Raw genomic sequence first — 23,269 nt, 5'->3', positions numbered from 1 at the left:
CCAAAGATCGTCCTTCCACACAAATAGCCTACATGTATAACTCCCATGAATCTGACAGATATGTGTTCATTGTTTCCAGTGATATATTGTATTTTGGGAAGACTAGGCCCCAGATATGTGGGGCTACTTTTCTCATCCTAATGCCTTATTAAATGCTTTTGATTTGAAGTAGTTATGTCTTCTGAATGACTAGTAAAGGTGAGCACATCAGTAGGGGCTCATGAGGTAAATATGTTAGGGGAATGGATGCGCAGAGTTCCTCAAATCTGGGGCATTCACCCACTAGAGGACTCCACTCAGACTTGAAGGTGCCCAAAGTAATTAAATATTCAAATATTATAATCTCACAAGATTTAAGAGGAAAACACTTTGTAAACTTACTTTGAATATGTGATGTGGTGAAAAGAATGTTAGACTTGGAATTAAAGGACCTGGGTTGGGATTTCTGCTATTGCCCACTCTTTGACCATGGGTAAAACACCTTGCCACTTTGGACCTCAGTTTTCTCTACTGAAAATAAGATGGTTGGACTAAAAAAGAACGTACACTAGTGATCCAAAGGAGATCTTGTTGAAACACAACAGGATGAAATGGGTGTCAGTAAAACTAAGTTCGTGTACATCATAGACTCAAAATAAGGGCATCATAACTAATGGGAAAGGAATAAACGGAAGAAAATGAAAACCTAACAAAAAGCGCTTAAGTATGAAAACAAAATCTCTCCATTATGTATCTTTGATAAGAATCTTCTGTGCAAGATACATTGAAAACTAATAAAGATGTAGAAAGCCAAAACAGTTTGATAATAGATGTCATCTAAGGATATGACAAAAGATTCTCCAAAGAATTATAAACTGCCAATAGCCAAATAAAAAAGTTGCTCCATATCACTAATAATCAGAGAAAAATAATTCAGATGTCTCACTTCATGCTCATCAAAATAGCAACGTGACAAAAGATGGAAATTGTCAATGCTAGAGGGGTTGTGGGAATATACACATAATTATACAATATTGATGGAGCTCTGAATTGGTCCAAATATTCTAGAAAGAAATTTGAATTAATATTACAAAAGTCACTAAACTGTTGAAACCATGTGACTCAGGCATCTCATTGCTAGGAATATAAAATGCTGCAGGGGTGTCAGTGACACAAGGGAAGGTCTCACATATAAGAATATCTTAATAACAGAACATTTTGTGGTAGAAAACAAAAAAAACAACAACAAAAAAACCCCTGGAAGCATAATATATTCCTATTGATTAGGGAATAGTTAAATAAACTGGGGTGCATGAATTTAATGGAAAATTATTTAATAAACAAAATGATGAATTTGAGGAATTTAGAGAAACTTAAAAAACTTGACTGAACTAATGCAGAGTGAAGTAAAACTCCTAAGAACAGTACGCACAATTACTGCAATAATGTAAGTTGAACTTGAATGTTAATTAATTTAATGACAAATCTTGCCTCACTTCTCCCTTGAAGAGATGAAGAAATTAACTTGTCCTGCCTTCCTTACAGATGTGGAGTCCTATGGATGCAGAATGTTGCATACACACTCAGATGTGATTGATGCATCAGTTGGTCTTGATTAACTTTTTTCTTTGTTAGAAGTGAAAGAGTACACTGGGTGGGTTGGGAACAGGGGAGGGCATATCCTGAAAGAACCATAAAAACAAAAGGCATCAACACAATTTTAACTTTTTAATAAAAGGATTTAAGGGGAAACTATTCACAGTTGACTCACCTCTCAATGCCATATCTAATGACTATTAAGAAAAATGTCAGGGGAATGGCAGCCAGCAGGTCTTTGGGATGAGGGTATGTGATGCCATCTGAATCTTCCAAATCAGCCCAGGTGTACCTGGGGGGCATCCAGTATTCAGCCTTCCAAAATGACTTGTACAGGGTGTCCAGCATCCTGAGGACAAAGCATCAAATGTTTCAATAGGAATCAGCAGGGAAAGACATGTGTCGATTATTCACAAGCTAGTTCACAGAGTCAGTGCACCCGGATCATCAGTTTTAGAAACAGAGAATGCGTATAACTATAAGAATCCTAAAAGAAAGGCTAACCACTTCATCTTACAGATAGAGAAACTGAAGCACCAAAATAGGAGGAGACTTACCTAGGGTCACATGGTGAGTCAATGACAGATCTGAGCCTAGAACTCAGGTCTCCTGCTTCCTTGTCCAGGGCTATTTCCACTGCATTTGCCACCTAGAGGTCTGGGAGTTGGGGGGTTATGGGGTGGATGAGAATCTATTGCTGGACAGTTCTTATCTAACATGCTGGCTGAGACCTAAATCTTCCTTGGCCTAAGAGACCCAGTTGTCCCAGTCTAGCACCCATTTTAAATAGCTTTAGTCAGCCCATAGCTGTTTCCAATGAGACCATGGATTGTCAAGGTGGCAGAGGTTGGGGGAAGGCAGCTTCCCAAAGAGGGAAAACAGATCCTAGAACTAAAGAACTGTCAGGGTCCATAGAACCCAGAACGCCAGAAGTAGAAGGCTCTTAGTAAGTGTCAGAGCTATGAGAATCCTCAGAAAAAAAACCACAATGACAGACCTAGGGCAACTATTCATTTCAGGCAAGAGGACTGATCTTACCATCAGCGAAAGTATTTGGGGAGAAAGGCTATGTGATGATGCCTGTTGGTGCCAGTGTAGGAGAGGATTGTTGCTTCAGGTGAGAGTCGTACTAGACCTGTCTCAGGGCCTGTCCAGCTCTGTCACTCGAAGAATCCTCTAGAAGAGCTTTCCCAGGCCACCTCCCCCTCCCCCATCTTCACCAGTGACCTCTCTCCAGGCTGCTAGTGAGAAGTGCTTGGGACATAGACTCTGGGACTTCACTCCTATGAGGTCAGGAAGACCTCAAATTGGCCTCTTTGCCCTGAATGTCCTTCTGCCCCCAAATGGCAGGGACTGGTGAGAATGGCTGCCCACTGAGAGGCCAGGCCATTATCCCATTTGCAGAGAAAGACCCTGACTCTCCTCACCTGCGGGTGCTGTCCCTCCCTATATACCATGGTCCTTGTCTAACCTGGGCCAGAAGCATTGCCCAAAACAGAGTATAAATTCCTTGTAGGTCAATAGTTGGTTTGTTTTTCATTTGTTTTGTCCATATGTCACTAATTACTAGTTCAGTACCTGCTGTCTCATTCTCACTGATTGAGAATCTCAGACTTGAAAGTGGTCCTCCAGATGATCTAGTCCAACTATGCATGGAGAAGAATCTCCCCTCTAGCTGACCCAACAAGGGGCCTGAGCCATATTTCTCTTTGAAGACCTCCAAAGAAAGTGAACCTGCTACCTCCTGTGGGAGCCTGTTCTATTTTTCCACATCTCTGATTTTTAAGCACATTTTCTTCAAGGAAACAATTCCAAAGATCAGGGAAAATGGAAATTGTCTGAAGGAAACATTTATTAAGCACCTACTTATAATAGTAATTTAAAATGGAAAAATCTTTCTACTTAATTAACAGACCCATAGGATCTGCTTAAATCACTTGGAAGCCTAGGTCACATGTGGTGGGAGGAGCTTGCTGAAAAGGCAAAACAGGAAGGATGGAGCGGAACTGGGAGGAAGTGAGTGAATGGGGTCAGGGGAGAAGGGATAGAATGCAGGCCAACTAACACAGGCCAGCTGACACATTGTGACACTTGACAGTTGAGAAGACCCTGGCTGGGGGAGTGGAGGTTTGAGAATAGCTTTTTCCTCTGCTGTGATCATGTTTATTAATTTCTTTGTCACCATAATAGATTTTGCTTTCTGGTTCTGGGATTTGTCTTTCTGGTCTTTCAATAAATGTTTTTCTTCTGCCTTCTTTTTGGAGGGTCTTTTATATTTTGCAATTGAGAACTACGCCAGCATATTCATAGTCACTGTGAATATTGCCTTGGTGATACATCTGGCGTCATGAATGGGATCACCAAGTAAAAAATCTCTATTTGGAAGCAGAAATGATTTAGAGGAAGACATTAATATCCCAGGATGGGAAATTTTACTGTTTCCCTCACTAGCAAGGGAGTGGGCTCAAAGCACTGGACCCTATGAAAACTGGGAAGAGATGTTACAGGAGGGGGAACCTGGAGATTTGGAAAGGTGTTTGCAAGGAATACCAATAGGACCAGGGAAGGAGTTGGCAAGGGTAAGTAGGAGAGGCTGGATTTTATTAATAGCTTACCATATTATATTATGTGTAGAAACAGAGATGAGCTGCTTAAGGAAAAAATTCAGATGGAAAAAGAGTACAAGAGCAGTCTGGGGAGCTCTCAGGCAGAAGGAAAGACTGCTCATTTAACTCAGAAGAAGCTGAAGGCTAACAAAAGAAATGCTCATCTGACCTCTGAACAGACCCAATCTAGTTGCCACAGTGACAAAGGAAGTGAAATAATTTTAGAGGAAGAAGTTTAGAGGAAGAAGTCAGAAGCAAACCCAATAGTGAGGCAGAAACAGGAGAACCAAGAAGGTAACTCAGTGTTTAGGGAAATAATTGAGGATTTTAGTCAGCAAGAGATCACAAAAATTTTGAGTAAATTCATCCAAAGGATGGGAGAATTGTTAATATCTTGGATGGTGAGAATCAGTGATGATGGAGCTGGAGGAATAGCTATAGATCCCATCAACTGCCTGAAATTTATAGGTATCAGTCAGAATCATTTTGTACAGCAAACTTTTAGAGATTACAGTTTGCAAGGAGGTAACAATACAACTAATCTGTTAGCTTTGGCTGCAGAAAGCTGCAGTAGGCAGTACCCTACTGACTCTATGTGGCCTAGTGGAGACAGGCCCTGGTATTCACTTAGGGACTGTATAAGAAAGTTAAAGGAGGAGGTAATAAAGACTGCCATAATGACTGGAAATGCATATGCATACTATGATACTCCCTTTGCAGTTTGCCATAGGAATATAATAGTGAAGACTGCTCCTACTTACAAGCACTTGATTTTGACTCTATTAATTGGGGAAATAGGGCACCTACTTTCAGAGGTGCTCCACAAGATTTCACAGTTTTTCACAGTTGTTTGTTTTTTGGCTTTTCATTTGTTAAACTTGTTTCTGAGATTTGTTTCCTATAGGCTCAGTACCCTCCACATGCAGATGCCTGATTCTTAAGCTGGATGTCACCTATCTATGATGGTGATGTGTCATCTCTGGACTTGAAGTTGACCAAACTCCAGATGCAAGCTAAGGAACTGATCTCTCAAATGGGACCTCTTGGGGCAGGGACAGTTCTGTGTCCAATCTCAGCAGGAAGCAGTTGTGGAAGAAGAGACCTTCTCCCCTTTCCCCAAGATTTTGGGCCCCAACTGTGGAGGGGGAGAATGATGAGATGCTTGTAATACCAGTTGCCCCACCGACCTACGTAATGAATATAAAAGTTCTTGGGGAGGAATGTAATAGTAATTTAAAATGAAAAGATCTTTCTAATTGTAATAGGCCTGTATGATCTGCTTAAATCACCTGGAAGCCAGGGTCACATGTGATAGGAGGAGCTTGCTGAAGAGGCAGAACAGGAAGGGTGGAGTGGAACTGGGAGGAAGTGAGTGAGTAGAATCAGGGCAGAGGGGATAGAACTCAAGCCAACTGACACATTGTGACAGTTGACAGTTGAGAAGGCCCTGGCTGAGTGGGAGGAGGTTTGAGAATGGCTTTGCCCTCTGCTGTGATCGTGTTTATTAACTTCTTTGTTACCATAACACATTTTGCTTTCTGGTCCTGGGATTTGTCTTTCTGGTCTTTCAATAAATGTTTTCTTACGCCTTCTGTATGGAGAGTCTCTTATCCTTTGTGACTGAGAACTACACCAGCATATTTATAGTCACCAGCAGTGCTGTGAATATTGCCTTGGTGATTCACTACAATATACTAGGTACTATGCTAAGCAATTGACAAATACCTCATTTGATCCTCATGATGACCCTGGGAGGTAGGTGCTGTAATTATCCCTATTTTACAGTTGAGGAAATAGAGGCAGACAGAAATTAAGTGACTCAGGGTCACACATCAGGTGTCTGAGGCCCAATTTGAACTCAGGTCTTTCTGATTCCAGGCCTAGGACTCTATCCACTTTGCCTTATGGATACACAAGGAGCTCACTAAGCAGTTCAGAATGTTATAATGCATATACAGAAGCTGGAAGCAAGAGCAGATGACAGGAAATAAATGAATATAAGAGCATGGAAGGATCCTTCATAAATAGCCTCATGAGTTATTAATTCAAATGAGTGGAAGATAGAGAGAAAAGCTAAGGTCAATAATATAGGGGTGTTGTTGTTTAAAGCAACATCGAGGAAAAGAGAAGAATCCTGAGAGATGGGATCTTTGCTTGGTCTGACAGAGCTGTGTGAGTAAAGAGAAGAGGGGAAGATTCAGTGTAGACTGGGGAGACAGATTCAGTAAGACCTGGCAAGGGATTGGATATGAGGAGTGAGGAAGACTGAGCAATTGATAATGCTGAGGTTTCAAACCTGAGTGACTGGAGGGCAAGGGAGTGTTTCTACCTCTCTCTGAATCCTTGGTGCTTAGCTCTGGTCCATAGTTAAAAGTTTAATAAGTGTTTGTTGATAGGAAGGATGTCTGTGCCTTCTACAGAAGAATCAAAATTGTCCTAGGGCTCTGATCTCTGGTGAATTCTGAAATTCATTCTCCTTATTTTCCCCATTCCTCTCCCCCCTTACCTTTTGACCTAGCTTTCTTTTCCTAGCATGACCCAGCACAATACATTCAATATATGCTTCTTCACTAACTGGCTATCTAGGCCATGTGCCAAATATTTCCATCTTTATCCTCTTCATCTCTAATGAACTTGAAGAGGAAAGTCCTCCTTGCTGGCCAGAGAAATCTCCAGCAGAACTTCCCCAACCTCTCCTATCTACCAGTGTACCATCTGAGATACAATTGTCCTAAATTCTACCCAGGAACATATGCCACCTTCCCAGCTTCGAGGGAAAGATGGTGCCTGTTGGGTAGTCTTAATATGGAAGGCATCCAGCAACCACATGAATCACTATAATGTGGGCTGCCTAGTGGGGCTAGAGCATTAAGCAGAAACATCACACATGGTATTCTGCTAATTTCCTTGAACCCTGACCCAGTGGAAAATAGAAGCTGGGCATAGCATGAGCAACTGAAGTAGGGATGAATGCCTGAGAGCTGATGAACTCATCCCAGGAGAGGAGTCATATTCCATCAATTCTTGGTAGCTATGTGGACAGTCAGGATACAAACACCTGCTGATTATGTTCTCCTGTAATATACAAGCTCTACCTCCCTCCCTCATGTTCACTCCTTTGGGTCCTAGGCCTTACAGATGGGAAGAGGGTGATAAACTGTTCTACCTTCTCTGGACAGAGGTTTTTTCAGAGGTCTGACTTATAATGAATGGGAAGAAATGAGACTACACCACTCTTTTCTAACCTAGAAGCCTTTGTGGCTCAGCCCTGAAGTCAGATGCCCCAGTTCCAGCCCCTAGAAGCTGCCAAGGAACTTTCATGGTAAGCTGGTTTTCCTCCTGTCTCTTCTTTATAAGGGCCTCTCATAGGTTTTAATGGTTCAGAAAAAGTGTAAATAGCCGTAGTTTATTTACTTAGCCTTTAATTACTGAATGGGTGTCGCTTCAGAGAAACTAAGACCTAGGAAAGACCTTAGCTTAAATAGGCCATGGTCTCCCGCTGAATGGGGGCCATTGCCAGTCATCCTGATCTACATCTTGCCATTGGACTCCAATGAGTCTGGAGGACAGTGAGAGGTAACTGCATAGCTCTGCTTCCCTTAAATTCAGTTCACATGCAGCCAAGACATCACCTCCTGATGTCATTGGTCCTCTTCAAAAATGAAGAATGAGCAACAACAGTCTCAAGAACTTCATGAAGAACTAGGAAAAGAAAAGAAGGATTGAATGACTAAGCAGGAAAAGAGAGGGGAAGGAAGCCTAGTAAGGTCCATTTGGAATCCATCACCAGCTATCAGCCATCAAGAGACTAGGAAAAGGTCAGAGCTGGGAGGCCCCTTAGAACACAGAATGGCAGAGCTGGGAGGGTCCTTAGAACTCAGAATTGTAGAGCTGGGAGGGCCCTTAGAACTCAGAGTGGCAAAGCTGGGAAGACCCTTAGAAAAAATGCCAAAGTTGGGAGGGCCCTTAGAACACAGAATGGCAGAGCTGGGAGGGCCCTTAGAACACAGAATGGTAGAGCTGGGAGGACCTTTAGAACTCAGAATGTCAGAGCTGGGAGGGCCCTTAGAACACAGAATGGCAGAGCTGGGAGGACCCTTAGAACACAGAGTGGCAGAGTTGAAAGAGGACTTCTATTTAGATTAGTTCAGATGTTTTGTTTTACAAATGTGTAAAATTGAGTGCTGGGCAGGGAAAGCATAAGTTGGGAAGACTGTTTTTCATTAGAAAGTGACTTATTTTGACCATTGTCACTCACTTCTTGGTTCAATGAGCTAATAATGGTGTATGAATTTTCACATCCAGAAGTGAAAGTAAATAACAAGTCAAGATTATTATTGTTATTATTTCTTATTGTTGTTATTTCTAATTCTTATTCAATAAGAAATTACTACTGGAATTACTATTGTAAAATCTACTGAAATTACACGGACAAATCCCACTATGGAAAACAACTGAGCAGAACCTTTTGCATTAAGTATCATTTCTTATAATCCCTTTTGCTTGTGTGTTAAAAGTTAATATTTTTCTTTGAACCATGGGGCTTAGAGTTTCATAAATTCATGTGTTACATTTGTTTTATTTGTACAAAACCTTTTTAATGTAACTGAAATTATCCATTTTATACCTAACTTTGCTTTCTATCTCTTGTTTGTTCACAAATTGTTTGCCTACACATAAGACTGGTGAGTATTATGCTCTATGTTCTTCTAATTTTTTTGTAAAATCTCTCCTTTTATTTAAGTCATATATTCATTTTGCCCTTATCTTGGTAAATGGTGGTCTATGCCTAGTTCCTGCCATACTGCTTTCTAGTTTTCTCAAGAATTTTTACCAAATAATAATTCTTATCACAAAATCTTAAGTCTTTAAAGGACATATGAAGAAAGAAACTATCTGCTTCCAGACATAGAATTGATAAATAGAAGTACATATGGAATAATTTTACATATGTGTGTGTGTATAGTTGTATTTAATGGCAGTCAGCTCTGGGAGGGAGGAGACAAAAAGAAATTTACATGATAATTTTGTTGTATATTTGAATGGATTAGGCTGTTGCGCATAGTAGATTTGCACTTTCATGTATAATCATCTTTTTTATTGCACTTTGTTATGGAAATGCTTGTTTTATTCCATAAATTCAAAATAAAATTAAACAAATTAAAATGTATAAAAGAAAGACCAAAAAAACATAAATTCACATGCCAAAAAGGTAACACAGTTTTCTTTTCTTTTCTCCTACTTATTTCAAAAGTTTTCACTGCCTGGCATGCTATCTCTGACCCACCCATTCCCCCCAAATAAGGGAACAATAGACCCAAAACAGTATGTCCTTCACCTGGAAGTATCTCAGGGTGCCAGCCAAGAGGTTCATTTGCACTGCCTGCTATCAACATCTGTTTAGGATCTGCGTGGTTGTAGCTTATCTCTGCAAAGACTCATATCCTCATAATCTTACTGTTACACATAAGCTGTATGAGGGTTATATATTGGGTTTTCTTTTCACTTTTTAGTGGCACAGGGCTAATTCTCAGAATGATTCATTTAGAGAGCACAGATGGTTCAATTTTGGGGAAATAGACAGTAGAGCTTGATCCCCTCACCTTCCTTTGGAATTAGCCACCACAAACAGAGAACAAAGAGGCTTTCTTGAGGGCACTCAGGAAAGTTATTGGCATATCTAAGATTAGAAACTATATATACTGGCTCCCAAAGTAGAAGTCTCTTTATTGGACTACTTTTAAGAGAGGTGGCAAGGAAAGGAGATTTTCCCAGTTCCAGAGGGCAGGGCTAGGTTCAGATATTTTCTGGATGAATACACATCTAGTCATAGCTCCCTCCTCTGATATTTGAGAAATTAATTTTTTTAACTCATGGGTAAGGCAAATACCTGGGGAGCTCCTTTGGTGAATTCTTCTATTTTCTTTATTATCATCATCACTAGAGCTAACATTTATATGGCACCTAAGGTTTAGAAAACATTTTCCAAATAACTCATTTTATCCTTATAAGAATCCTAGAAGGTAGGTGATATTAGTAGCCCCATTTTACAGATGACAAAATCGAGTGATTTGGCCGGAGGCATACACCTAGTAAGTGTCTGAGGCAGGATCTGAACTCAGGTCTTCCTGACTCTTGGTCTAGTACTCTGTGCACTGCACTATCAAACTGTCATTAACTAGTAATGATTACTCTTCGTGTCCAACAAAGTCGCTAATTCGCCTAGCTGTACTCTTCTAGTCCACAGCTATCCATCTTTTCCACTGACCTGCTTGACCAAAACACTCCATCTATGAAAGCTTCTTCTCTTTGGAAGAGAAAAGCAAAGCACAATCGGTACATTGACAACACCTATTGACATAGGTGTTAAGCGCCTATGATGTGCCCGACTCTAAGGTCATAACAATTCAACGTCCTCAAAGAGCTTGCATTCTGATGGAGGAGACAACATGCAGAGAAGTACATATATACAATAAAAAAGAGGGTAGGCTCAGAAGGAGGAAAGGAAAGGGACCAGGAAAGGCCTCCTATAGGAGGTCAGAGTTGACCTGTTTTGAAGAAAAACCAGAATTTTAAGTGGTTTTTAGGTTTTAAGGAAGGAGCATTTCCTGCAAGCGGACAGCAACTGCAAAGGCATAGTGATGGGAGAAGTCCTGTGTGTGAGGGACAGCAAGTAGGTTAATTTAATTGTACTGAGTGCATGGAAAGAGGTACTAAAGAGGAAAACAACTAGAGAGTAGATTGTTAATTTTTAGTGTGAACATTTATACCTTGAACATCCCCAGTGCTACAAATCTGGGTTTGATTGTTTTGTTGATTTCTGGACTTAAGAAAGTGATGAAGAAAATTAAACTTTAAAGTGTGTTTTAAGAACATTCATTTTTTTCTGGAGAGCTGGTCATTAAATATTTACTAGCACACCACTGGAAAAAAGCCAGTTTTAAGAGTTTAAAAAAATTGGACTTTACATTTGATTTTATAGGTAACATGGAGCCACTGAACTTTAACAAGGAGGAGATAACATGGCCACTTTGCCAGCTGTATGGCTCAAAGATTATAGTTCAGTCACTTACCGACTGTGTAATCTTGGGCAAAGCTTTCAAACTTTATGATTCTCAGTTCCTTGATTGAGTATACTAGGACCCAGGAGGTGGTAATCTCATCATCCTTGGACTAGGATGCTTTCTAGTCTAACCTAGTCAGACCAGAATTGAGTTCTAAGCATTCCATTTTTAGCAGGGCACTGATTAAGTGGAGAGGATCTAGAGAAGACACATTAGGATGCTCAAGGTCATGAGCTCACATCATATGTGGACTGGTTAAAAGAACTGGTAATATTTACCTTGGACAAATATTTAAAGAACTGTCATGTGGGAAAGGGTCAGCCTTGTTCTGTTCAGCCCCAAAGGACAGCACCAAGAACAGCAAACATGGGTATGATGTCAGGAGAAACCTCCCAACAACTAGAGCAATGCCAAGGTAGAATGGGCTGCCTCAGTAGATAGTGTGTTCCTCCTCACTGGGTTTTTTCAGCAAACAGTGGATGATGTCCTCTTCTCAGATTCTGGCTAATGTGCAGAGGACGTTTGTGCAGAGATTAGCTGGAACCTGTTGGAAGTGGATTTTTGGAAGGACACAACTAATTCTATTTAGTTCTATATTAACCATTTTGTGTTATATGATCTCTCCATGATCTACAGGAATAGCTGCAACACTCATTTTCTTTCAATGTCTTCTTTTTCCCTTAATTGGTACAAAAAGACTTAGTTACTATAAAAGAGGATTTCAACAGTGTAAGGGGTGTTCTCCCTTATTTAGCCTGATGGAGAGTTCTTTTCGATTTAGTGCAATTTGCAATACCAACAAGGACACATCCCTTCTCAATATCCTGTTACTAATGAAATACATTCTCCTTAAGAAGTACATATTTTTCTTTGTATGACCAGCTACAATATGATGAGAACTCAAATTGTTTTCTTTCTTTCATGTAATATATAAATACTACTAACCAAATTGTAAATGACACACATTTCTATCAATTGTTGATGGAGTGTTTCACACTCCAAGTGAACAAATTGCAATACAGTGTCTCAGATTTGTATTGGCTTATTTGTGTTAGCTACATCGATGTAAATGAAAATTCATGTGAACAACCAAAGGTTCCAACTCTGAAATTCTGGGATTTCCCCTTAGTTCTCAAATTAGCCTAAAAATTACTATTTATTTAAAAAACTTATTATTTATCTTTTTAACATTCACTAAAAAAAAAAGTTTTGAACCCTCACCATCCTACCCTTCTCCCATCCATTTTGAAGGCAGAAAATGCGATATCAATTGTACATGTGAAATAATGCCAAAAACGTTTCCAAGTTAGCCATGTTGCAAAAAATAAAAACACAGAATTTATGAAAGAAAAAAATTATGCTTCCATCTTTATTTAGACTCCATAAGTTCTCCCTCTGGAGATGGATGGTCTTTTTCAACATAAGTCCTTCAGAAGTGTCTTAGATCATTGTATTGATCAGAACAGGTAAGTCATTCACAGCTGCTCATCATGCAACATTGCTGGTACCATGTACAATATTCTCTTGGTTTTTTTACTTCACTTTTCATGAGTTTATGTATGTCTTCTCAGGTTTTTCTGAAACCATCCTGCTTGTCATTTCTTATAGCACAATAATATTCCATCACAATTATATAATACAACTTATTTGGCCATTCCCCAAATGATGGGCATCTCCTTAATTGCCAATTCTTTGCCACAACAAAAAGAGCTACCAGTAATATTTTGTACATGTATTTTGAATTCTTTTTCCTTTGATCTCCTTGGAATACAAATGTAGTAGTGGCATTACTGTATCAAAAGGTATGCACAATTTTATAGCCCTTTGAGCACAGTTCCTAATTGTTCCTCCAAATGGTTTCACAACTCCACCAATAGGGCATTAGTGTCCCAATTTTTCCACATCCCCCAACATTTATCATTTTAGTTTTCTGCCATATTATTCCATCTTATAGGTATGAGATGGTACCTCAAAGTTCATTGAATTAGCATTTCTCTAATCCAAAATGATTTAGAGAATTTTTCATACTATTTATCACTTTAAGGAAAGCTCCATTTATTCCTTTTCTTTCCAGTGTTTTTAACATGAATGGGTGTGCCACTTTGTCAAAAACTTTTTTCTCTGTCTATTGAGATAATTATATGATTTTTGTTGCTTTTGGTATTGATATGATCAATCATGCTGACAGTTTTCTTAAAATTGAATTAGCCCTGCATTCCTGGTATTAATCCCACCTGGTCAAAATGTAAGACCTTTCTGATACATTGCTGTAATCACCTTGCTAGTGTTTTATTTAACATTTTTTGCATCAGTATTCACTAGTGAAATTGGTCTGTAGTTACCTTTTTCTATTTTGACTCTTCCTGGTTTAGGTGTCAGCACCATATTTCTGTCTTAAAAGGAATTGAGTAGAACCCTTTCTTTGTCTAATTTCCTAAATAGTTTATGTAGTATTAGAAGCAATTTTTTAAAATGTTTGGTGGAAATCACTTGTGATTCTGTTTAGTCTGAGGGATTTTTTCCTATGGAGCTTATTGACAGTTGGTTCAATTTCTTTTTTTAAGATATGGTTATTCAATTTCCTAAGATATAATTATTTCTTCTTCTGTTAATCTAGGCAATTTATATTTTTGAAAATATTCATCCATTTCACTTAGATTGTCAGATTCATTGACATATAATTAGTCAAAATAAATCCCAATAATTTCTTTAATTACATCTTCATTGGTAGTGAATTTATCTTTTTCATTTTTGTTACTGGTAATTTGGTTTTCTCCTCTCTTTTTAATTAAAGCAACCAATGGTTTATCTATTTTATTGGTGTTTTCATAAAATCAATTTTTAATTTTATTTATTATTTCAAGTTTACTTATTTTCAATTTTATTAATCTTACCTTTGATTTTCAGGATTTCCAGTTTAGTGTTTAATTGCAGATTTATAATTTCTTCTTTTTCTAGTTTTTTTTTAAAATTGCATGCCCAGTTCATTGATCTGCTCCTTTTCTGTTTTATTCATATAAGCATTTAGAGATATAAAATTTCCCCTAGGAACTCCTTTGGCTGCATCCCATAAATTTTGGTATGTTGTCTCTTTGTTGACATTCTCTTTCATGAAATTATTGATTGTTTCCATACCTTGTTCTGTGACCCATACATTCTTTAGGATTAGATTATTTAGTTTACAATTAATTTTTAATCTTCCTACTGCCCTTCATGTAATATATTTTCATTGCATTGTAGTATTAAAAGAATGCATTTAAAATTTCTGCTTTTCTGTATTGGTTGCAGAATTTTTAGGCCTCAATGTTTTGTGAAGATGCCATGTATAACCAAGAAAATTCCTTGTATTTCCTTGTATTCCTGTATTCCTTTCCTATTTCATTCAATTTTCATTAGAGATCTATAATATCTAATTTTTGTAAAATTCTATTCATCTCCTTACCTTCTTCCTTAGTGAACAGTTAGGTTTATCTGTTTCTGACAGGGGGAATGTTGAGGTCTCCTCATAACTTAGTTTTGCTCCCTATTTCCTCCATTAACTCATTTAACTTATCTTTTAAGATGTTGGATTCTATGCCATTTAGTGTATATGTGTTTAATATTGATGGTACTTCATTGTCTATGGTACCTTATCTAGTAAAATGTTGTTTCCCTACTTATCTCTTTTCATCAGGTCTATTTTTGCTTTGTCTGAGGTCATGATTTCTCCATTGTCTTTTTTATCTTAGCTGAAGTGTAATAAATTCTGCTCCAGTCCTTTATTTTTACTATATATCTTCCTCTCTTTCACGTTTGTTTTTTGTAAACATATTGTTGGATTCTAGTTTCTAATACATTCTGCTATTCACTTCTATTTTATCCACTGAACTCAGTATGTGTTTGGGCAATTCAACAGGTCCCTAAATCCAGTTCCAGGAAAGAGTCCTCTGTCATCTTCCCAGCCAGTTATCCACTACCCTTATCATTAGGAGCTGAGAGCTCCTGAAGCTGCTGCTGCTCAGGTTATAGATGCCTCCAAGGACTGTTGCTTCTATTGTCACAGCATTGGCTATAATCTGGACTAGCCATGACCCTAGTGTCACAGACTTCTACTACTGACCTCCTAATTTGCCTTGGACTGGAAAAAAAAATGTCTCACTCTGACGTTTTCTTGTCTCTGCCACTCCAGAATTCAATCTGAGGCATTATTTTAAAGTGGTTTAGAGGGGAATGTTGGAAGAGTTCAGCTAGTTGTTACCTATTCTCAACTATCTTGGCTCTGCCTCTCTGTGAATTCATATTTCCTGTCTAGAGCCCTGTGGCACCTAAATTGCAGAACTAGAAAGGTCCAATTACTATACAAACAAGAATCCCTGTCCATCAATCATCTTCTTGAAGGTGAACCCATGACCTCTCAAGGCAACACAATTCAGTATGAGATAGCTCAAACTGTTGAAATGGTTTCCTGAAATTAAGCTAAGACTAGAGAGACAATGACAGGAGGAACTTGACTGAGAGTCAAGACCTCATACAACCAAAAGTTGTGATATAAGGGAATGCCAGATGGTGGGCTACTGTTACAAAGGTTGAGGGAGCTCAGATGAGAGCAGAGGAGTCATAGAAATCATTCAGGTAGGGTACCCTATGCCCTGGATGATTATATTACTATCAAATTTCCCTTCCTAAGGCAGCATGGCAAAATTCAGAAAGTCTGAATTAAAGTGAGAAGAGAATTGGGTAGTAATATGGTAAATCAGGGTATAGGAAGGTGTCATAGGAGTCAGGGTGACACAAAGGAAGGAGTATTAGATGGGAAAGTGAAGTCATTTGGGAGCCATGGGAGCAGGGCAGAGAGAAAAGAAATATGAAGAGGGTAATGGAGAAAACAATGAAGCCTTCCTTGGGAATGGGGCCCTGAGCTCAGCATTCGCCTTTAATATTCACAGGAAGGCACAGGAGACTGGTCCTGGGAGTCAGCACAGGCTCTTCTCTTCAGGTTACCTCAAGCCTGAGGACTCTACCTCACCTTATCTCACCCTTCTCAGCCCCAGCAGTTCAGGCCATGGATGGTACTCATCCATAAGTACCAGCCTATCCATTTGCTCTTCCAATAGGACATTCTTCTGCCTCAATCAAGCAAGTTGTGGGGTTGAATTCTGGCTGGGGTCTACCTTGCTCTTCAACCCTCTACCCTCAAGAAATAAGAAATACTCCAGAGATTTTGACCAGAATTCTGGGCTTAGAATTCTTCTGGAAGCAAACCTGGACCAGCCTCATGTTCCTAGAAGTAGATGTGTGAAAGATATAGAGAAGGAATGAAACAGGGATTAAATGTGTAACCTGAGGGTAACAGAACTTTTGGGGAACAGGATGTGACCCAAGAAAGACAGAGATGAGTGACACAAGTGTATATATGTATGTTTCACATGGGTATGTATTTGTGATAAGGGTGCCTGGCATTTGGGGTGTGTGTGTGTGTGTGTGTGTGTGTGTGTGTGTGTGTGTGTGTGTGTAAAATGGGGGTACAAGGGGAGAATAGAGAGAAAGAGACAAAGTAAGAAGGATGTGTGTGTGTGTGTGTGTATATATGTGTACTGGAAGCCTCCCTTGAGGTGTGGAAGAAGCACGTGATAGACAAATTAATCAGCAAGCATTTTTTTTAAAGCCCAACCACGTGTCAGTAACTGGGCAAAGTACTCAGGCTGCAAAGTCAAAAGTGAAATACTCCCTTCCCCCTAGAACTTCCATTGTGCTGGTGGAGATATTACACATATAACTATATACCGGAAAGACACAAGATAATGGAGGAAGGAGCTGCACTGGCACTGTGGGGGGTACGGGAGGAGGGGAAAATATCTCAGGCAGGAAATACTGTTTGCTAAGATCCTTAAAGAAAACCAAGGATGCATGCTTTTTGAGGAACCGATCAGGAAGTGTGCTCTGGCACGAGGGACAGAGAGTGCCCCCGGCAGGACAGTCCTATAGGAGCCCCCTGGGTGGGCAGGTGGGCGGGCTGGACCCTGGGCAAAGGGGCTGGGCGCAATGAGCACCAGTCCAGTGGATGTGAGTTGGGGAAACCTCTTTAGAAGGGGGTGGGGGTGGGGGCTAGTGATCTGGCAGGACAAAGGATAAGGGCCGGCGGGAGGGCGGGGGGAAGCGCTTACCTGCTGCTGAAGGGCAGAAAGATGGAGAACAGCTGGGACCGACTCTCCCCTTCTCTGGAGCCGCCTTGGCTCAAGTGGCACGGTTTGGTTCTGTGGCCCTTCTCGGGTGGAAGGCAAAGGAGTGGGAGGCTACCCTTAGGGAAGGGTCTGTCGGGGAACGGCAGGAGCCCTGGAGGGTGGAGGGTGGAGGGTAGAGACGAGCTCGGAGTGAGATGGAGCTCGAGCCTGGGGAGTGGAGCAGGCGGGACAAAGGGAGCTTGGTGATGGGAAGACCGAAAGGATGTGGGGCGGGCTCTTGGGGGTGGGGGGGGAAGATTGGAGGGAGGCGGGTGGCTCCCTGGTTAGAGGCCAGAGGCTAGGGGAAGCCAGAGGTGTCCGCAGGGTGATTCCAGGGGCGGGGGGAGGGGTGGTGGTGGTGGTGTAGAATGGGAGCAGGTGGAAGGAAAGGGAGAAGACGGCTAGAGACGCGGGAAAAGGAATTAGTGGAGCCCGGCAGATTCAGAGGAGGTACCAGAAGGCCCTGAACCTTCTCACTCTCTGGCCTGGCCCCAGACGCTCCTCCAGCCCGATACTGGAAGGGAGGATAGACTGACCTTTCTGATTGCTGCCTCTGGGCTTCCAGGGTTTTGGCCAATCTCCAACCCGGCACCCCTTCGTTCATGCAAGCTCACCTCCACTCATCCCCTCCCCACAGGATCACCACCCTGCCTCACGCTGGGGCACTCAGCCCCATTCAAGAAATAAGGTTACCTTCTTCCTTCAGACACCGCTGGTGCTCCCAGGCTCATGACAGCAACCCCTCCAGACACTGAACACAAGGACACATGGCCCCTTCCTACCTATCCAGCAGTGGAACACTTTACACTTCCTACAACCCACACACCTTCCCTCTCCATATACTCTGATCCAGCTACACTGGCCTCCTGTCCCACCCCTCTTCTTCCCTTTCCCTTTCCCTCCATCCCTTCCCTCTGAGTTACCTCCCATTTACACTACAGATTTCTTGTAAATCCATTATAGAATGGTAGTTCCTTGAGCTCTGGGCTTCTTTTTTTATCTTTCTTTATATACCGGAAGCTTAGAACGGTGTCTGGGTAAAGTCAAGTTTCAATGTGTCTGACTCTGGCTGATCAGACCAATATGAGTTTCAAATGCTCTACCACAGATTGGGTACAGATAATCCGTGTGGACATTTGGGGTGCATCCTACCTTTACTTTGTGCTGTCTCAATTCTGCTTTGCTCGTAGAGCACAGCACCCTTTCTGATATGGGCATGCCATGCTAAGTGGTCCTGTGCCAGTGTCTCCCATGTTGCATAATCTAATCCAAAGTCCTTGAGAGAGACCTTGACAGTGTCCTTGTATCACCTCTTCTGATCACCATGTGATTGCCTTCCCCATGCCAGTTCTCCATAAAATGGTCTTTTTGACAAGCATACATCTTGCATTCAAACAACATGGCTAACCCATTGGAGTTGCACTCTCTAAAGCATAGTTGGAATGCTTGGCAAAATACATCATCCATACCATTTCACTATTTTATGGGTATATAGTAAGTGCTTAATAACTGTTAACTCTCTCTCACTGATCCACAGTTCCCTTAAGACAGACAGGTTCATGGCTTCCAAGGAGCACTCCCACCCACTAACAACTCGCCACAGTTTTAGAGGTTCCCCATCACAAGATTCTAGAGCCCTCTCAGATCCAGCTGCTGCAATACCATGTACCAACCACCCTAGAGTATTCAGAAAAAGGTTCCCTTCCTCACTCAATTTTCTCCCCTTTTTTAGCTTCAGGAAGCTTTTCCCAATTCCCCCTAACAGTAGTGCCTTCCTTCTGTTGATTGTCTCCCATTCATCCTGTATGTAACTTATTTGAACACAGCTATTTGCATTTTGTCTTCTCCAATAAATTGTGAGCTCCTCAGAGCAGGGACTATTCTTTTTACCTTTCTTTTTTATCCTCAGTGATTAGCACAATGCCTAGTACATAGTGGCACTTAATAAATGTATACCAACGGATTTCTCCCTGACACCTCCCCCCTCAAAAGCAGGAGGATTAAGGGAGTGTGTACATAAATTTTTCTCCTCAGGCACAAAACCTGGGACAAGAGCTTTCCTGGTTCAGACCTGGTCTCTCCAATCCTTTCCTTTCTGTTCATGTGTATTTGGTAACTTACCAGCTCTGCCCAGTGTGGACCCTATGAATTGAATCCGTGAGAGGAGAAAGACTTTCCTTTCCTTCCTCTCTTTGTTTTACCTGAGAATTAGGTCTGGTGGGGACTGAGGATGAGTGTGTATTAGGGGTATTGTTTCGGTTTCATTTTGTTTGTACTCAGTCTCAGGTCTGGGAGGTGATTCTCATGGAAACTTGGAGGCAGGGAGGTAAATCTAGCCAGCATGGAATGGAGGCTCTGTGAAGCCAGGATGCCTGGGATCCAAGTCCCTCAGTGGGTGGGGTTGGACTTGGAACTAAGACTGTGCCCTATAGTAACTGAGCCAAGCTGTGAATATGATCCTGTCTTCTCCTCAGAAATTAAGGTGGTGCAGGGGTTTGGGGGGAAGGGAATGGAGGAGGGAGAATGATGGAAGAAGGATTATGCTTCTCACATTTAGGAAGGATAAGTTTGTATATTTGTGATAATACCTTGAAGGAACATTTCTGTATAGAAGCTAATCTTACTATCAGTGGTGAATGGAACAGAGGATCACTCTCTAGAATTGAGGGGGAACCATCACTGATGGGAGCTAGAGCCATTTGCAGAGAGCCTAGATACGCTGCAAATCCCTTGTAAGGGCACAAGAGAACCTTGAGGGAGGGATGAAAAAATAACTTAGCCTTCAGGTGGTAGGGGCCAGGGTGCTGTCTATTACAAATATAACTCATCTTTGAGGTGCTGGAGATTTTAGAGCTGGAAGAACTCTGAGAAGAGAGAACATGAAACTGGGAGGACTCTTAGACAGTAAGTTAGAACTAGGGAGAGAATTAGAACAAAAATGACAAAGCCAAGAGGACCCATAGAACACAGAATGTGAGAACTGAGGAATGGACCTGAGAACACAGAAGATCAAAACTAGGAGGTTCTTGAGGACACAGAATGTCAGAGCTGGGGTGGTCCTTAGAACATAGAATGTCAGAGCTAGGAGACCAGTCACTATCAATGTACGTGATCTCATCTACCTCATCCTATTTCCTGTACAATAGAAAAGAAAACCAAGTCTCTGGGAAAGGTAGGGCCTAAATCCAAGGTCATGTAATAAATCTCTGCACCCTTGACCCTTTTTTTAACTTCTAGACCATGGCTCTTTTCAACAATGTTACACTGAGAAATAGTACATGAGTTTTCCCTCTGATATGGCAGGTTACTTGCTGGGTGTGAGATTTTTAACAATATATAGTTAATTAAAGATGCTGTTTAATTTTCAGAAAGAGTTCTCTCGCTCCTCAGATTTCCCTGGAGTCCTTTTTTATTTGTTCATGGCCTCATCCTCCCTATCTATCAATGGGTAAGTTACATCCACTCTCACACTTGTCCTTTGAGGATAAGGACAATGTCACTTTTTTTCATTCCACAAATCTGGCAGCACCCTTGATACATAGTAGGAGCTTAATAAATGTTGATTGAATTTGTTCTTTCCTTTGTCCCTTTAGGGGGAGGAACATCTCAACAAACTCCCCACCCCCACCCCATACAAAGTAAACTAGTTTTTTTTCTTCTGAGAGGTTGTAAGGCTATCTACAGGATTTGATTAACTCAGAGTGACAAGGGTCAAGCTGTGCCTAGATAAATATAGCTTCCTGATGCCCTCTGGCTTTATTTGCATGGCTTCCTGATCATACAAGATCATCCAAAGGCCCATCCAGATGGAAATATCTCAAGGCTGTGCCAGTCACCATGACCAAATCTACTTCCATATGGAAGTAAGAGGGAGCCTTGTTTCCCCAAGCTAGTTGCTGGAGTGTGTTTGGTAAATATCCTTTCTATGGTATGGCTAAGTAAACCTCCTTTAGTCAGTTGTAGAAAGACCTGTAAGTGCCTCATTTCATTCCAATATCAAACCTAAATTAATAGGGTATTGACTTCAACCAGACCTGCCCATAAGAGCTCCCATCACACTGTCCCTTGTGTTCTGCTTCTGTGTATATTCATTGCAAGATTATGCACAGAGCACAGAGAGAGTACGCTTTAAAAAAAAATCTCAGACCTAAGATAAGAACTAGAAGGGACTTCTAGGTCATCTAATGTAATTCTTTCATTCTATGGATGAAAAAAATCAAGACATACCCAGTGAACTTAAGTGACTTGCTCAAGATTACACAATGGTAGCATTGGGGTAATTGAACCTAGATCCTCTGAACCCAGTATCCAGGTCACTTTCCACTGGATTGAATCATGTTCCCAGCCTTTAATGATGACATTGGAATATCTGTAGTCAGTCAACTGACAGAATTTCTATCCTCTATTACTAAACCTGCTTGCATCCTTATCTCTTCCTTTTTTAGGCTTAACCTTCTTGGAATGGTTTTCTGGATACTGTTACTTCCCTCAGGAACTTCCTTTGTCATCATTTCTGGAAGTAAAAAGCTCAAGTAGAGTAAGGCCCATCTGGGAAGGCTGCTCAGGGACCTGATTTTTTCTTCCACCAGCTCTGAATCTTTCTAAAAGTTACCATAATCAATGAAGTAATATCAGTACTAAATGTATATGTACCAAATGATATAACATCCACATTTTTAAAGTAGAAGTTAAATGAGTTACAGGAGGAAATAGACAGCAAAACTATATTAGAGGGGAATCTCAACTTTTCCCTGTCAAAACTAAATAAATCAAACTAAAAAATAAACAAGAAAGAAGTTAAGGAGGCAAATAAATCTCTGGAGAAAATTGAAAGGTGATAGAATGGAATGTATCTTTTTCTCAATGGTACATGATACCTTCACAAAAATAGACCATGTATTAAGGCATAAAAACCTTCCAATCTAATGCAAAAAAGGCAGGAAAATTAAATGAATCCTTTTGAGATCATGATGCAACAGCAGCTACATTCAATAAAGGGCATTGGAAAGATAAATAAAGGATTCATTAGAAATTAAATAATCTAGTCCTAAAAAATCAGTAGGTCAAAGAACAAATCATAGATACAATCAATAATTTCATTAAAGAGAATGACAATAATTAGACAACATACCAAAATTTATGGGATTCAACCAAAACAGTACTTAAGGGAACATTTATATCTCTAAATGCTTACATTAGTAAAACAGAGTAAGAATAGATCAATAAATTAGGTATGCAACTAAAAAACCTAAAAAAAGAACAAATTAAAAAGTCTCATTGAATACTAAATAGGAAATCCTGAAAATCAAAAGAGAGATTAAGAAAATTGGAACAAGAAATCTATTGAATTAACAAATAAAATTAGGAGCTGTTTTTATTAAAAATAAGATACACAAACAATTGGTTAATTTGATTAAAAAAACAAGAAAAGAAGAAAAATCAAATTGTCAGTATCAAACATGAAAAGGGTGAATTCACCATTAATGAATATGAATCTAAAGCAATTATTAGAAACAATTTTACTTAATTATATGCCAATAAACCTTACAATCTAAGTGAAAAGAATATTTACAAAAATGTTAAATTCCCCAGATTAACAGACAAAGAAATAGAATACTTAAATTACCCTATCATAGAAAAAGAAATTGAGTAGGGCATCAAGAAAAAATCCAAATGGATCTGCAAGTGAATTCTATTAAACATTTAAAGAACAATTAACTCCAATATTAAATAAATTATTTGGAAAAATAGACATAGAAGGTGTCTTACCAAATTACTTTTACAACACAAATAAAGTGCTGATACTTAACCAGGAAGAACACAA

The 23,269-nt window shown here is 40.2% G+C and overlaps 1 protein-coding gene across 3 annotated transcripts in view; it reads right to left on the bottom strand.

The window, feature by feature from the left end:
* LOC140499490 (ceramide synthase 4-like) overlaps positions 1–18,659 on the bottom strand; it is a 48,997-nt gene extending 30,338 nt beyond the window's left edge. The window contains exons 1-3 of one of the 3 annotated variants that reach the window (XM_072600965.1): positions 18,598–18,659; positions 17,389–17,557; positions 1,751–1,924 (exon numbers count right to left, since the gene is read on the bottom strand). In XM_072600965.1, the coding sequence (XP_072457066.1) occupies positions 1,751–1,923 (173 nt within the window). In that variant the 5' untranslated portion in view covers position 1,924; positions 17,389–17,557; positions 18,598–18,659. Of the gene's footprint in view, positions 1–1,750; positions 1,925–17,388; positions 17,558–18,138; positions 18,158–18,597 lie in introns of those variants that run through there. The other 2 variants (XM_072600966.1, XM_072600967.1) reach the window with 2 other exon arrangements.
* Between the last annotated feature and the right edge of the window lie 4,610 nt (positions 18,660–23,269).

Source organism: Notamacropus eugenii, chromosome 4 (genome assembly GCF_028372415.1).
Source record: "Notamacropus eugenii isolate mMacEug1 chromosome 4, mMacEug1.pri_v2, whole genome shotgun sequence".
In the NCBI taxonomy this organism is placed as follows: domain Eukaryota; kingdom Metazoa; phylum Chordata; class Mammalia; order Diprotodontia; family Macropodidae; genus Notamacropus; species Notamacropus eugenii.
Note: the sequence above shows the minus strand (reverse complement) of the source record. Positions and strands in the feature narration are given on the sequence as shown.